The following is a 13,068-nucleotide window of genomic DNA, read 5'->3' on the forward strand; positions in this document are numbered from 1 at the left end:
GAGTGGCCAGAAACATAAGCTTTGAAAGAAGACTTAGGTTCAGACTTCAGATTTTTCATATTTTACAATTCTCCCCCCCTCCATACATGATCCTACCTTCACACCTTCTTGGAGAAGAACTGAGTAGGAGAGTAGGAGAGTCCAAGAACTAGACTGTCAGGTGCAAATCTTGGCTTAAGACACTAATGCTGTGACTTTTGGAAAGTTACTTAAACTCTTTGTGTCTCATCTGTAAAATGAGGATAGGAATCATACTTATCTCATACATGTTTGTTGTCATGAAATCTTAGAACAATGACTAGCATGTTATAGGCAATCAATAAATATTCACTATGACAGTAAAAAAGGATTTTTCAAATTGTGTGCAAATAATTTAATACCTGATAATTTGTGAGTTAGGAAATGATTTTACACCTATTATTTTTTATGTAAAGTACTGTTAAATTTATTCTTACTAAAGTGTAATAGACCACAGGTTAATGAACTACCTTCCCCACAAACTAAATCTAAAACTAAGTCCTTGGCTTGAGGAAAAACAATGAAGCATTATCTGTGAAACTGCAGCCATCTTCAAAAGCTAATGTGGCAATACTGGGAAGGGCAATGTCCACAGGACTCTCTTCTAACTTCCTAAAATCACACAGTGGCATAATAAACAACCACTTAATCTACTCTGGAGGTCTTCAGATGACTGCTTGAGGAATTCAGCAGTGCAGAGCAGGAGAAAACCTCAAAATGTCAGTGTGTCCCTTGCAGGTTCTGATTCTAACAGGGGAGGAGGTACAAGTTGTGGACTTTGTTCCCCACTAGACTGTTTGCACAGCAAATGGACCTTGCAACATCAGTCCTCGCCTTTACCATTAATTTGCTTGTATATTCCACCCCCCAGACCACAGTCTCTTACGAAAAATTACTTGAAATGTCTCAGCACTTCCACTGTACCAGATTACTGGCACTATTAGTTCCTCTGGTGCCATGAATCTCGGAGAGCCAAGTGTGGATGGGTGGAGAAAGTAAACTTTGTCTTGGAAATGAGATGCAAATCTAGTAAGTAGCCCCCTCATGGTACAAGACAAGCTTTTGTTCATTTTACTAGGCCCTCTGTGATGAAATAAGGCCTCCCCCTCTTCATGTCTCACACACCCTCACCTGTCGCCTTCCTCTGAGTTTTGAGACTTTTTTCTCAGAAGTGGGACAAACTAACCATGTGCTGTGACAACTACATGGAAACCCCGATTCCTCTATCTCAGAGGAGAACATATGAGAGATGGATGGCAGGGGATCAAGACAGTGGGATAGGTTTGAGAAACCACAACAGTCCACAGGTCTAGAATGGGAACCCTTTCTGGCAGAAGACGACTTGTGGTTCATAATAATGCTTCCTTTAGAAATACATTTAATATGCTTTTAAATTAAGAAATAAAACATCTGTAACTGTACCTGATCATTTGCAACTTTTCTATCACTAATAGAGTTTCAATTTGAGGCTAAAATTTCAGAAACTATATGAAACGTGCACTGAAGGTGCATGGTATGGTAAAACTCATACCCTTGAGCACATTTTGTTGTTCAGTATGTTTCAAAGTTGTGTCGATCATTACCTTTAGAACATTTGTTTCATATTAAATCTTAATATTATTCTTTCATTTAATTTATATTGACATATTTTAAATGTGCGAGTTGCCTTATTAGTATTGTACCACAAAATTAGTTTGATAATATTTAGATATCTCTTGGTAACCCAACTCTGTCAATTTAAAAAAAAAAAATCCCCACTAGAGATTGTTCCTTGCATCTAAGTGTTACTAAATTCTATATGGAAACTTAATCTTCTAGGCTTTTCTAAAATATTTCAATGCTGGACATAATGAACATAATGTAGTGATTATATTTTTATTTTTCACCTAAATTTTAATTTTAGTATTATGTAGCTATTTTCTTGAAAATACGATAAAACTTGAAACAAACTGCTGACTAGTATAAAAATTCTCAAAAATGTGAATTTCCCCTCAATAAAGGCTTGCATGCCTCGTGCAGTGGAATCAGGCTCTTTGCAAAACAGTATTTTAATTGCCCATTGCCTAAGTCATAGCTTCTAAAAGAGTGCTCTGAGTCTTTGAATGCACTGAACCATTCACAAAGTTTATTAAATGGAGAGGAAGGAGTTGTTCACAAAAATAAGTAAAGAGACAACTTAATGAATGAGCACCCTAATGGGCAACCAAAAAGGCTTTTTGGGATTTCATTTCCCCAAGCTTGTATGCACCATTTTACATTTTAAAAAAATGCTGAGAGCCTTTTGGCAAAATAATTAGTACACGTGATAAGAGCAAACAAATTTCAAAGCTGAATATGGACTGAGCAGGAAGCGAACAGAACTGAGTAGATATGAAACCAAGGACTACCCTCATGCAAAGAATTTATTCTAGCCCGAGGCTGAATAAGGACTTTTTGTACTCTCACACAATAGCTGCTCCTGCCCATTTTTCTTCTTTAGTCTTCACTTTTTCTTTCAATTCACAAAAAAATGCATTTCAAAAATGTTCCCTATAAATAGCTGTTTTTATTTCACACTTAATACTATGTAGGTTATAAATAAAAAATAAAAAAGCCTCTTTATTCTAAAGGCAAAATAATTTGAAGAGAAAAAACAAAAGCACTGATAAAATTTTCCCCAAACTGTCTCATTAGTAGTCCTCACTACTTGCTTACAGAATATCACCCATCTGCAAATCTGTTGTTCACCAATCATTCCATAATTCACCTTTAAAAATTAATTAAATTCATGCATCTGAAATTTTTCTTACATTTAACTGATATGAATGTGAAATTCTGAGTAATTTACTTTGCTCAATTATATGGGTATTAATTTCTAAGATTATAATAACCTTTTCAAAATCTATATGTATATCAAAATATCATACTGTACACATTAAAAAATTTTGAAACCCAATATGTGTTTAAATAAACCTGCTGTGAACCACTGACCATTCACAAACAAGGTATCATAAAAAACTCGGTCATACTGCCGTACCTAGCACAAGTGCTCTGGGGCTTGAGGTAATTCCTAAATGTTTACATTGCTTGGTTCTCATTCAAACAGTGGTGTCTAATTGTAGCCTCTGCACTGGGGAGCCATACAAGAAATCTGGGGATAAGGCCCATCACAATTAGGCCACCAACACACACCCTCCTATTACCAGGCTGAGCCTGGGCACCTAGCTGTGGGCCCAAGACAGCAGATGATGGTGTCATCATTGAGCTGAACCAGCATACTGAGGACTGGTTAGGAAGTGGGACTGTGTGGTATTTCCCCTTTGCTTTGACCTGTACTCATCTTGCTCTAGGTTATGAGTAGTCACACCCCGGGCGCTAGTTTTTATCACCTTTAGAATAGATGCATCACTGCAGTGGAACAGATGTTTGTGTCTCCCCCAAATTCATATTGAAATCCTAAACCCCAGCGTGATGGTTGAGGGGCTTGGCCTCTAGGAGGTGCTTAAGTCACAAGGGTGGCCCCTCAGGACCTTACAAAAGGAACCCCAAGAACAGTTCTCCTGCCCTTTCCTGCTGGTGAGGATACGAAGAGAAAGCAGTCTGCCACCTGGAAGAGACCACCATCAGAGCCCCAATGAGCTCAATGCTGCCCTCAGGCCTCCAGCCTCCAGAAACATGGGAAGTGTGCTGTTTAGATGGACTCAGCCCAGGGTTCCTCTTCATATCAGCCTAAGGAAAGCAATCACCAATTTCACTCTTTCTCACATGTATTAAGAGAACTCGAGAACACTTAAGATATTTATCTTATCCAAAATAAAACATAGAGAAAGAGGCTGTATAAATTATAAAGCAACTGGGAGAGAAAATACTTGGCTAAAATACAAAAGCATATTGCCACAGGCTGTCAGAGTAATAATTAGGGGTTGGTCATCTTATATATATTTTTCAGTCCTCGTAATCCATCAAAAATAATTATCATTCCTATTATATCCAGGAAAAGGATTATGTTATCTTAAATTCTGAATAAGAAAGAAAAAGCTAAAATAGGGCATTAACAAACTTTCTAAGCTTCACATAGTTGACAAAAGGTACAATCTCTGACCCCACAGCTCACATGCTTCTCACACAACGTAGGAGAAAGTATTGTTAATCATATAATCTCATGAATATTTAATTACAAATTGTGATGAGTGCTATTTTAAAAAGCTGTAGCACAACCAAAGATCAAAGAAGAGGGAGCTTATATTTCATCACATGTGAAAAGGATGAGTGCCAATTTTTTCAGAGGAAGAAAGGTAAATTATCTCTCACCCGACGAAAAAAAAAATATCATATTGTGTCCTTTAGAGAGCTTGTGAATGCAATGGAAAGAAGGCTACTTTCTGGCATAGGAATGCCCCAAGATGTTTAAAAAGTTAGAAGGGTACAAGCTTTGTGTTCGGACACATCATTTTTTTTTTTAAGTTCCATAAGGCCAAGAAGCATTGAGTCAGGGCTGGCCTGACTGACCACTGTGCAGCTCCACCCCAGCCACCTCAGGCCAATTAGTGCATAGTCTGACCTCAGAGGGCAGCTCTCCTTATCAGTCTGTTTTTGCCCTGCTACAAAACCTCTTTTGTAACTTTTCAGAGATAAAGCTCCCTGTTTATCAGTAGAAAGTCTTCTTCACCTACTCTTTTATTTTTTTAAGGCTGAAATGTTATAACTCACAGGAAGTTACGTAAGCTTCTATCATTTCTCAGCTCCTGATAATTTTAACACTTAAATCCTATTTATCTTCAGAATGAAAGTTCAGCTTATGGTAAATATGGGTTATCAGTCACTGCCAAACTGTCTTTCAGGGGTGGGAGGGAGCAACAGAGTCCAGTGTTCAGCTTACACTCTAGCACAAGGGTCACAGGCTCGGATGTCCAGAGTGGCCAGGTGGGAAATTCAAAAGAACATGGGTTCAGTAGATACGGGCAATCAGAAAGTAGGAGAGCACAGCCCAGACACCAGTCCAGCCAAAGTCTATGCAGGAGTTTGAGCCTATGTTACCAGATCTTCAGGATTTGGTTTTGTTTTTTTGTTTCTTAATCTTGACATTGAATTTCTTGTTGCTTATTTCTTGTTATAACACTGCAGCGACTTGGTGAGATAGTCCCATTATATCAAGTACGATTGTTGCATTGTGGGGTAGAAGCACCAATTATAGCAAGTCATTCCTGAGCCATTACCCTCAAAATCTTTTGGTGTTATTTCTTAGTGTTAGTGCAGATATCATTAAAAAAAAAGTCATTTTAACAATATATCCCTCTTTTTTGATGAAATTTTATTCTAGCTGTTTTTGACTCTTTGACATTTTATTTTAGAATGTTTTTAGTTGTAGTAGATGGACACATATCTTTATTTGTTTATTTATTTTTATGTGGTGCTAAGGATGGAACCCAGGGTCTCACATCTGCAAGGCAAGCGCTCTAGCACTGGGCTACAGGCTCATCCCCATGGCTCTTTGACTTTGTATCTATAATTTTTACATAACTGTATTAGCACATTATAGTTATACATGATATTGGAGGTCATTTGACATAATCATACATGCATGGAATATAATTTGCTCCATTGTAGTCCCCAGCACTTCTCTCTCTCTCTCCTCCCTCATGGGTCTTCCCCTACCTCTCCAATGGTTTTCCTTATATTTATTTATAATTTTTTAATTGATGTTCTGTAGATATATATAAAAGTGAATTTCACTGTAATATATTTGTATATATACACAGCGCAGTTAGATCAATTTCATTCCACTGTTCTTCCCTATTTCTATCCTTCCTCCCTCCTTCTCTACCTCCTTCCTCTATTCCACTGATCTCCCTTCCATTTTCATGGAATTTCACCCCCCTACACACACTTTTTTCCCATATTTTGCTCTGTCTTCCACATGTGAGAGAAAACATTTGACCTTTAACTTTCTAAAGTTGTCTGGAAATCAGCATAATGATCTCCAGTTCTATCCATTTGCCAGCAAATGGATAATAATAATAATTTAATTCTTCTTTATGGCTACATAAAATGTCATTGTGTGTACATACCACATTTGCTTTCTTAAAATTTTTTGTTTTGTTTTGTTTTAGTACAGGGGATTGAACCCAGGGGGTCTCAACCACTGAGTCACATCCCCAGCCCTTTTAAAAACATTTTGTTGTTTTTAAATTTTGAGACAGGATCTCTTTAAGTTGCTTAGGACCTCACTGAGTTGGTGAGGCTGGTTTTAAATTCATGATCCTTCTGCTTCAGCCCTCTGAGTTGCTGGAATTACAGGTATGTGCCACCGCATCCAGTCCACATTTTCTTTATTCATTCATCTGTTGACAGGTACCTGGGTTGGTTTGAAACTTGGCTACTGTGAATTGTGCTGCTATAAACACTGATGTGCCTGTACCAGTCTAGTATGCTGATTTTAGTTCTTTTGGATAAATACCACAGAGTGGGATAGCTGGGTCATATGGTAATTCTATTCCTAGTATTTTGAGGAATCTCCATTTGTTTTTCAGAATGGTTATAATAATTTGCAGTCCCACCAACAAAGTATAAGTGTACCTTTTCCCCCACATCCCCAACAGCATTTATTATTGTTTGTATTCTTAATGATTGCTGTTCTAACTGCATTTCCCTGATTGCTAGGGATGTTGAACATTTTTCATATACTTGTTGGACCATTTATGTTTATTCTTTTGAAAAATGTCTGTTCAGTTCTTTCACCCATTTATTGAGCTATTTGATTTTGTTCGGTGTTAAGTGTTTTGGGATCATTATATATTCTGGATATTGATCCCCTGTCAGAGGAGTAGCTGGCAAAGATTTTCTCCTATTCTGCAGGCTCTCTCTTTATGCTCTTGTTTCCTTTGCTGTGCAGAAGCCTTTTAATGTCATGCCACCCCACTTATTGATTCATGGTTTCATTTATTGAGTTTTGGGGGTCTAATTAAGGAAGTCTGTCATATGCTAATATGTTGGAGTGTTGACATGTTTTCATCTAATAGTTGCAAAGTTTCTGGTCTGATTCCTAAGTGTTTCATCAATTTTGAGTTGACTTTTATGCAAGGTAGAAGATGGGGACCTGTCCCATTCTTCTACATATGTAAATCCAGTTTTCCCAGGACTATTTGTTTAAAAGGCCATCTTTTCTCCAACATGTTTTTGGCACCTTTGTCAAGTATCAGATGCCTGTATATATGTGTTTTTCTCTCTGTATCTTTTATTCTATTCCTTTGGTCTTCGTGTTTCTCTTGATGTCAATATCATGTTGCTTTTATTACTATACCTCTGGTATAATTTGAGATCAGGAATTGTGGGGCCACCAGCTTTCTCTTCTTTCTTAATATTCCTTGGCTATTCTGGGTCTTTTCATCTTCTATCTGAACTTTAGGACTGATTTTAAGTTCTGTGAAGAATGTCATTGCTATTTTGATGAGGATTATATTGAATCTGCACATTGTTTTTGGCAATGTGGCATTTTAACCATATTAATTATTCCTAACCAAGAACATGGGAGTTCTTTTAATCTTCTACAGTCTTCTTCAATTTCTTTCTTCTGTGTTCTACAATTTTCATTATAGAGGTCTTTCATCTCCTTGGTCAGAATTTATTCCCAAGAATTTTTTGAGGTTATTTTGAATAGGATAGTTTTCCAGTTTTCTTTCTCAGCAGATTCATTATATGGGAAAGCTATCAATTTATGATTTGTGTACATTAATCTTGTATCCTGCTAATTTTCTGAATTTGTTTATCAGCTCTGAAAGTCTTCTGGTAGAGTTTTTTGGGTCTTCTAGATATATAATCACATTTTCAGCAAACAGAGATAATTTGACTTCTTCTTTTTCTATTTGTATCCCTTTAATTTCCTATTCTTGCTTGATTAGTCTAGATAGAGTTTCAAGGACCATGATAACTAGGAGTGGTGAGAGTGGGCATCTTGTCTTGTTTCTGATTTTAGAGAAAATGCTTTCAATTTTTCTTTTCAATATGACACTGAGCTTGGGTTTGTTTATATCGATTTAGCATGTTAAATTCCTTCTGTCTCTAGTATTCCTTCTTTCTCTAGCGTTTTTGACATGAATGGGAGCTGGATTTTGTCAATGGCTTTTTCTGTATCTATGGAGATGATCATGTGATTCTGTCCTTAATTATTTTTATGTGGTGAATTATATTTATTAATTTGCATTCCTTGGATAAAATCCACTTGATCATAATTTTTGAATGCAGTTTTCCAATATTTAATAAAGGATATTTGTATATATGTTCATCAGGGATACTGGTCTGTAGTTTTCTTTCCTTGACATGTTTTTGTCTGATTTTGGTATCAAGGTGATACTGGCTTCATAGAATGTATTTGGGAGTGTTTCCTTCCTTTCTATTTTATGTAATAATTTGAGGAGATTCTGTTTTTAAAAGAGAAACAAGGAATCCAGAGTCTAATATGATTATCTCCAAATTTTTAATGTTGGCATTTAATCTGCTTTAATACCATGAAATCCTAGCAAAACACATCCATGAGCTGTGACGGGGCTCTAACCCACAGGATCTTAAATCTTCAGAGTTCAATAAATATGCATGAAGCATTCTCTCCATGCTTCTCCATGCACTGTGGAAGGTATAGAGATACTAGGACAAATACAAACCAGCAATATTCCTTGAGGAGCTTACACTCTGGCAATCAAAATGTATAGAATAAAAATACCTTAAAAATAATTATAATCTTGAAGGAAAATTAAATTATCACATAATATCACAAATATTTAATTACAAATTATGACAAATGCTATAAAACAAAAACATGCAGCAGAGTCAGAGATAAGGGAAGGAGTAACCTAACATTTAAGTTGTTGTCTAAAAAATCAGCATGTATTTATCCCAAGGAAGAAAAAGAAGATGAGCACTGGAAGCAGAAGAGGCAGCATGTGCAAGAACCCTGGGTCCTTGCAGATGGGGGACTGACAGGGAGCCTGAGTGACCATGACACAGTGAACAGTGGAAAGAATCACATATGACAAGGCTGGAGAGAGAAGTGGGGTAGACTTGCACATGGACTTGCACATGGTAGAAATTCGTGCAGAAGTGATGAAGATTCAGCTACTCGGCTCTGCCATCACAGGGCTTCCACGCTGGAGTCACATAGCACAGTGATGCAGATCACCTCGGGGCCGGTATGCTGACCACAGCACTGTGTGCCCTGGTTCCCATATCCACCAAAAGGGCCCAAACATAGGCTGACACTGTTGAAACTCTCACAGAGTTGTAAGGGGAACAGACTCTCTGAGGTGGGGGGTCGGGGGAGGTACAGCTACACAGAGAGTGGACAGTGCTGCAGCACAGATGTTTAAGATGGCTGTAATGAGTCTTCTCCATGTTTCAGATAGAGAAAAGGATGAGAAGATCAGAGAGAGACAGAAGATAGAAAGATACTTATCTAGAACTTTCATAGCTGCATAGATGAGGTTACCAACACATTAGACACTATGGAGGGGAATGTTCAGGAGCATTAATACATAGCAGTAGAAACTATTCAAGATGAAACACAGAGATAAGAAAGAGAACAAAATGAACAGGGCATCTTTGAACTGTGGAATGATACCATGTAATCTAACATATCTAACTAGGTCCCAGACGTGGTGGAGACAGGAAAAGAATTTGAAGAAATAACAGCTGAAAACTTTACAAATGTGAAAAGGACTACAAATCTGCAGATTTAAAGAGCCTTAACAAAACCATGGAAGGGAACATGAAGAAAACCACACCAAAGTGCATCACAGCCACGTTGCCAAAAACTAGGGCCAAAGAGAAAATGGTCAAAGTGCTAGGAAAAAAAGGACACAAGGAGATCTGTCCATGTCAAGCAAAAAGATTCTCTCAAAATGAAGGCAAAGTAAAGACTGACTTGGACATACAAAAGCAGAGATCATTTCTCACTATCAAACCATAAAAAAAGTTAAAGGAATTTCTTTAGTGATAGAAACATTGTCTGAGTGGGATATTCAGACTCACAGAGGGTGCTGCAGTCTGGCTGGGCACAAATCACGAGCCACTCAAGCAGGAACGAACTTTATTTCCGAACTCCACCAGCACACTCCACACATGCTCCCTGGGAACCTCTGCCAGACGCCATCCACCACCCACGCGGCTCCTCCAGGCACACCACACCAACCGGAAATCCCTCCTCCTGACCTTCCCCAACCAACATGAACCCTCCAGAAATCCCCTGGAGAACTCCAAAGCAGGGGGTGCTGGAGGCAGCAAGAGCCGCCCCATTGCCCGACGGTAAAGGTCAAATATACAATACAATCAATCCAGCATCACAGCAATTATATATAGCTTAACTCAAATCATCATCTCAATGGTTCGCTGGTGTCACCTTTCAAACATTCCCTCTGGCAAATGCCAGGTGTCATTCTGACCGGGCTGTGGCTCTCAGCAAGAGGGAATGAAAAATTCTAGAAATCAGTAAATATAGAGAAGTTTTTCTTTATTTTTAACCTCTTAAAAAGATAATTGATTATCTAAATATTAAAGCAAAAATAATAATTTATTGTGAATTGTACTGTATACATGGAAGTAAAATGGACGACAACAACATAAACACCAGGAGGCAAGAAATGGACCAGAGCACTACAGGGTCTTGTAGGTAAAGTGTCATGTCATTATTTGCAGGGAGTCTTGTACGTTAAAGCTGTAAACTGTAGGACACTGCTAACAACAAAATGAGACCAAGGGGCCAACAGTGGGGACTTGAGAGAATCATTAAAAGCACTCAACCCAAAAGGAGGCAGGAAAGAAGGAAAATTAACAAAGAACAGACAGAAAAATAAAGTACATAGCAGGATGGTGGTTTTCAATCCGACAATTTACTGACATTCCAAGTGAGTGGAAAGAACACTGCAAGTAAGCTGTGAATTGTAAGATTGAATAAAATATCAAACTGTATACAGGATTCAAAAATCCACTTAATATTAGATACAAAGAGGCTAAAAGGCAACAAGTAGAAACAAAAAAAAATCTGAAAATAGCAAAAGGAGTTTTAAGAAAGAGGAAAGGAGGAGGCGGAGGACACTATCAAAGCATGATATAGGCACATATGGAAGTGTCACGGTGAACTCCCCAAATCTGCATAATTAGTATGTGCTAATAATTTTAAAATATTTGAAAGAAAAAAAGAGATGAATACATGTGCTCAGGTAGAACAGTTCATATCAACTAGAAAAGAGAAAGAAATTACAAAAAATATATACCATTACCAACTAACTGTAACTGAACACAAAGCCATATATAAAGTCATCCCATTTGTATGAGCTCATAGAGAAGCAGATGCCAGTGAAGGAAACAGGGGGCAGTTGCCTGGGCCTGGGTGGGAGAGGGCACTGACTGCGAGGCACAAGGCAACTCTGGAGTGAAGGAACCTGCTCTATCCACTGTGCCTATAGCTATGAGCCTGTCCATGTCTGTCAAAACTCAGCAAATATTACACTTAGATTTGGTGAACTTTGTTATGTGCAAATTTATCTCAATGAAGATGATGAATAGAAGGGAGCGAGGGAAGGAAGGAAGGGTGGTGGGAAAAGGTGAGGCAGCACAAAAGGAAGAAAGGAAGGCAAGTGAAGGAAGGAGAGTCTGGGGGAGGGAAGAAATGAAAATGAAAACATCTGTTTTCAAAAAGCACAATCCCTCGAGTAAGAACAGTTCCCAGCGTCCTTTCCCCATCCTGAACATTTCAGTCTTGATCCTTGCCTGCCCAGAGCCATGCGCTGGTGGCCTCCCCTCTACCTCAAGACAGTGATCGGGCTACTGTATCAAAGATCACAGTATCCCCAAGGAAATCCCTGCACCTGCTGCTGGTAGTGACACTTTCACTGAATTAACTGAGGACCCCTCCTACAGGGGACACTGCCCAGCCCTGGGGCTGTCTCAACTCTGCCCTCGCCCCTTCCCTCCTCACTTGCTCCGTCTCTACCACATCTTCCCTTAATTGTTGAAAGCCCCACCCAACCCTCTAGTCTTTTGACTTTGAGCATCTCAGTTCCCCTTCTTCAAAAAGGAAGACCAATTTCTACATCCTCCACATCCTGCCAGAAAGGAAAGGAGAGCACATACGGGATGTGAAGGGGTTTCCGGGCACACTTCAGGGGACAGACACACTTCCTGAGCACTAGGATGACTACACTGCTTATGGGAGCCCACCTGAGGCTCGGGGGAGTTGGAACGACCAGATAACAGAGATGCATAGAGAGATTGATCAGTGCTGAGGGGGACTCCAGTTGGAAAGAAGTTAAAGACGTAGTACTTTCAGAGCCCAAAATAAACAATGTAAAGGGCCCCAAGTGTACATCCATCCCATGTTAACAGCAGCTAAATATAAGAGGACTCATCAAGCACCACAGAGGAAATATAACTCGTTCTCACACTTTGAGGTGATTTACTGACCAGAGGTATTTGAGTCTGTGATTATATTTAAATAATTGTTAGGATACCCTGGAAAATTGACTTGCTAAACCTTAACTAATTCACTAGTTACAGCTATTCTGTGGGCATAGAAGTAAGTATTGTGAATCTTTCCAAATTATAAAGTTTCACTATAGAAAGGCATATACCTGCCAGAGAGTTCATCTCAGGCTCCCAGATTTGAGAATGATGCAAAAGTCGTCCTTGGTATCTGCCCAGATGTCCTCATGGCCTTCACTTCCCCAGGTGCGTCTTACCCCGACCACACATCCCCCGTGGAGAAGATGGACGACGCTGTAGCTCCAGGCCAAGAATACACCTATGAGTGGCACATCGGCGAGGACAGTGGTCCCACACAGGACGACCCTCCCTGTCTCACCCACATCTACTACTCCTATGTAAATCTGATTCAGGACTTCAACTCAGGGCTGGTTGGACCCCTCCTTATCTGTAAGAAAGGTACAGATTCCACATCAGCAGATATGTTCTGGTGGTAAGGAGCTCCGTGTGGGATGCAGTTTGGTACCTTGTACCTGCCTTCTGTACATCAGGCAGAGGGAGCGGGGTGGTGACCGATCATTGCTTGATAGTAGAAAACACCTA

General features: G+C 39.1%; 1 protein-coding gene across 2 annotated transcripts in view; it reads left to right on the plus strand.

Moving 5' to 3' along the window:
- F5 (coagulation factor V) overlaps positions 1 to 13,068 on the plus strand; it is a 72,242-nt gene that overhangs the window by 11,078 nt on the left and 48,096 nt on the right. For both annotated transcript variants that reach the window (XM_027922887.2, XM_027922886.3), the window contains exon 4: positions 12,712 to 12,924. In XM_027922887.2, the coding sequence (XP_027778688.2) occupies positions 12,712 to 12,924 (213 nt within the window). The remainder of the gene's footprint in view (positions 1 to 12,711; positions 12,925 to 13,068) is intronic.

Source organism: Marmota flaviventris, chromosome 12 (genome assembly GCF_047511675.1).
Source record: "Marmota flaviventris isolate mMarFla1 chromosome 12, mMarFla1.hap1, whole genome shotgun sequence".
In the NCBI taxonomy this organism is placed as follows: domain Eukaryota; kingdom Metazoa; phylum Chordata; class Mammalia; order Rodentia; family Sciuridae; genus Marmota; species Marmota flaviventris.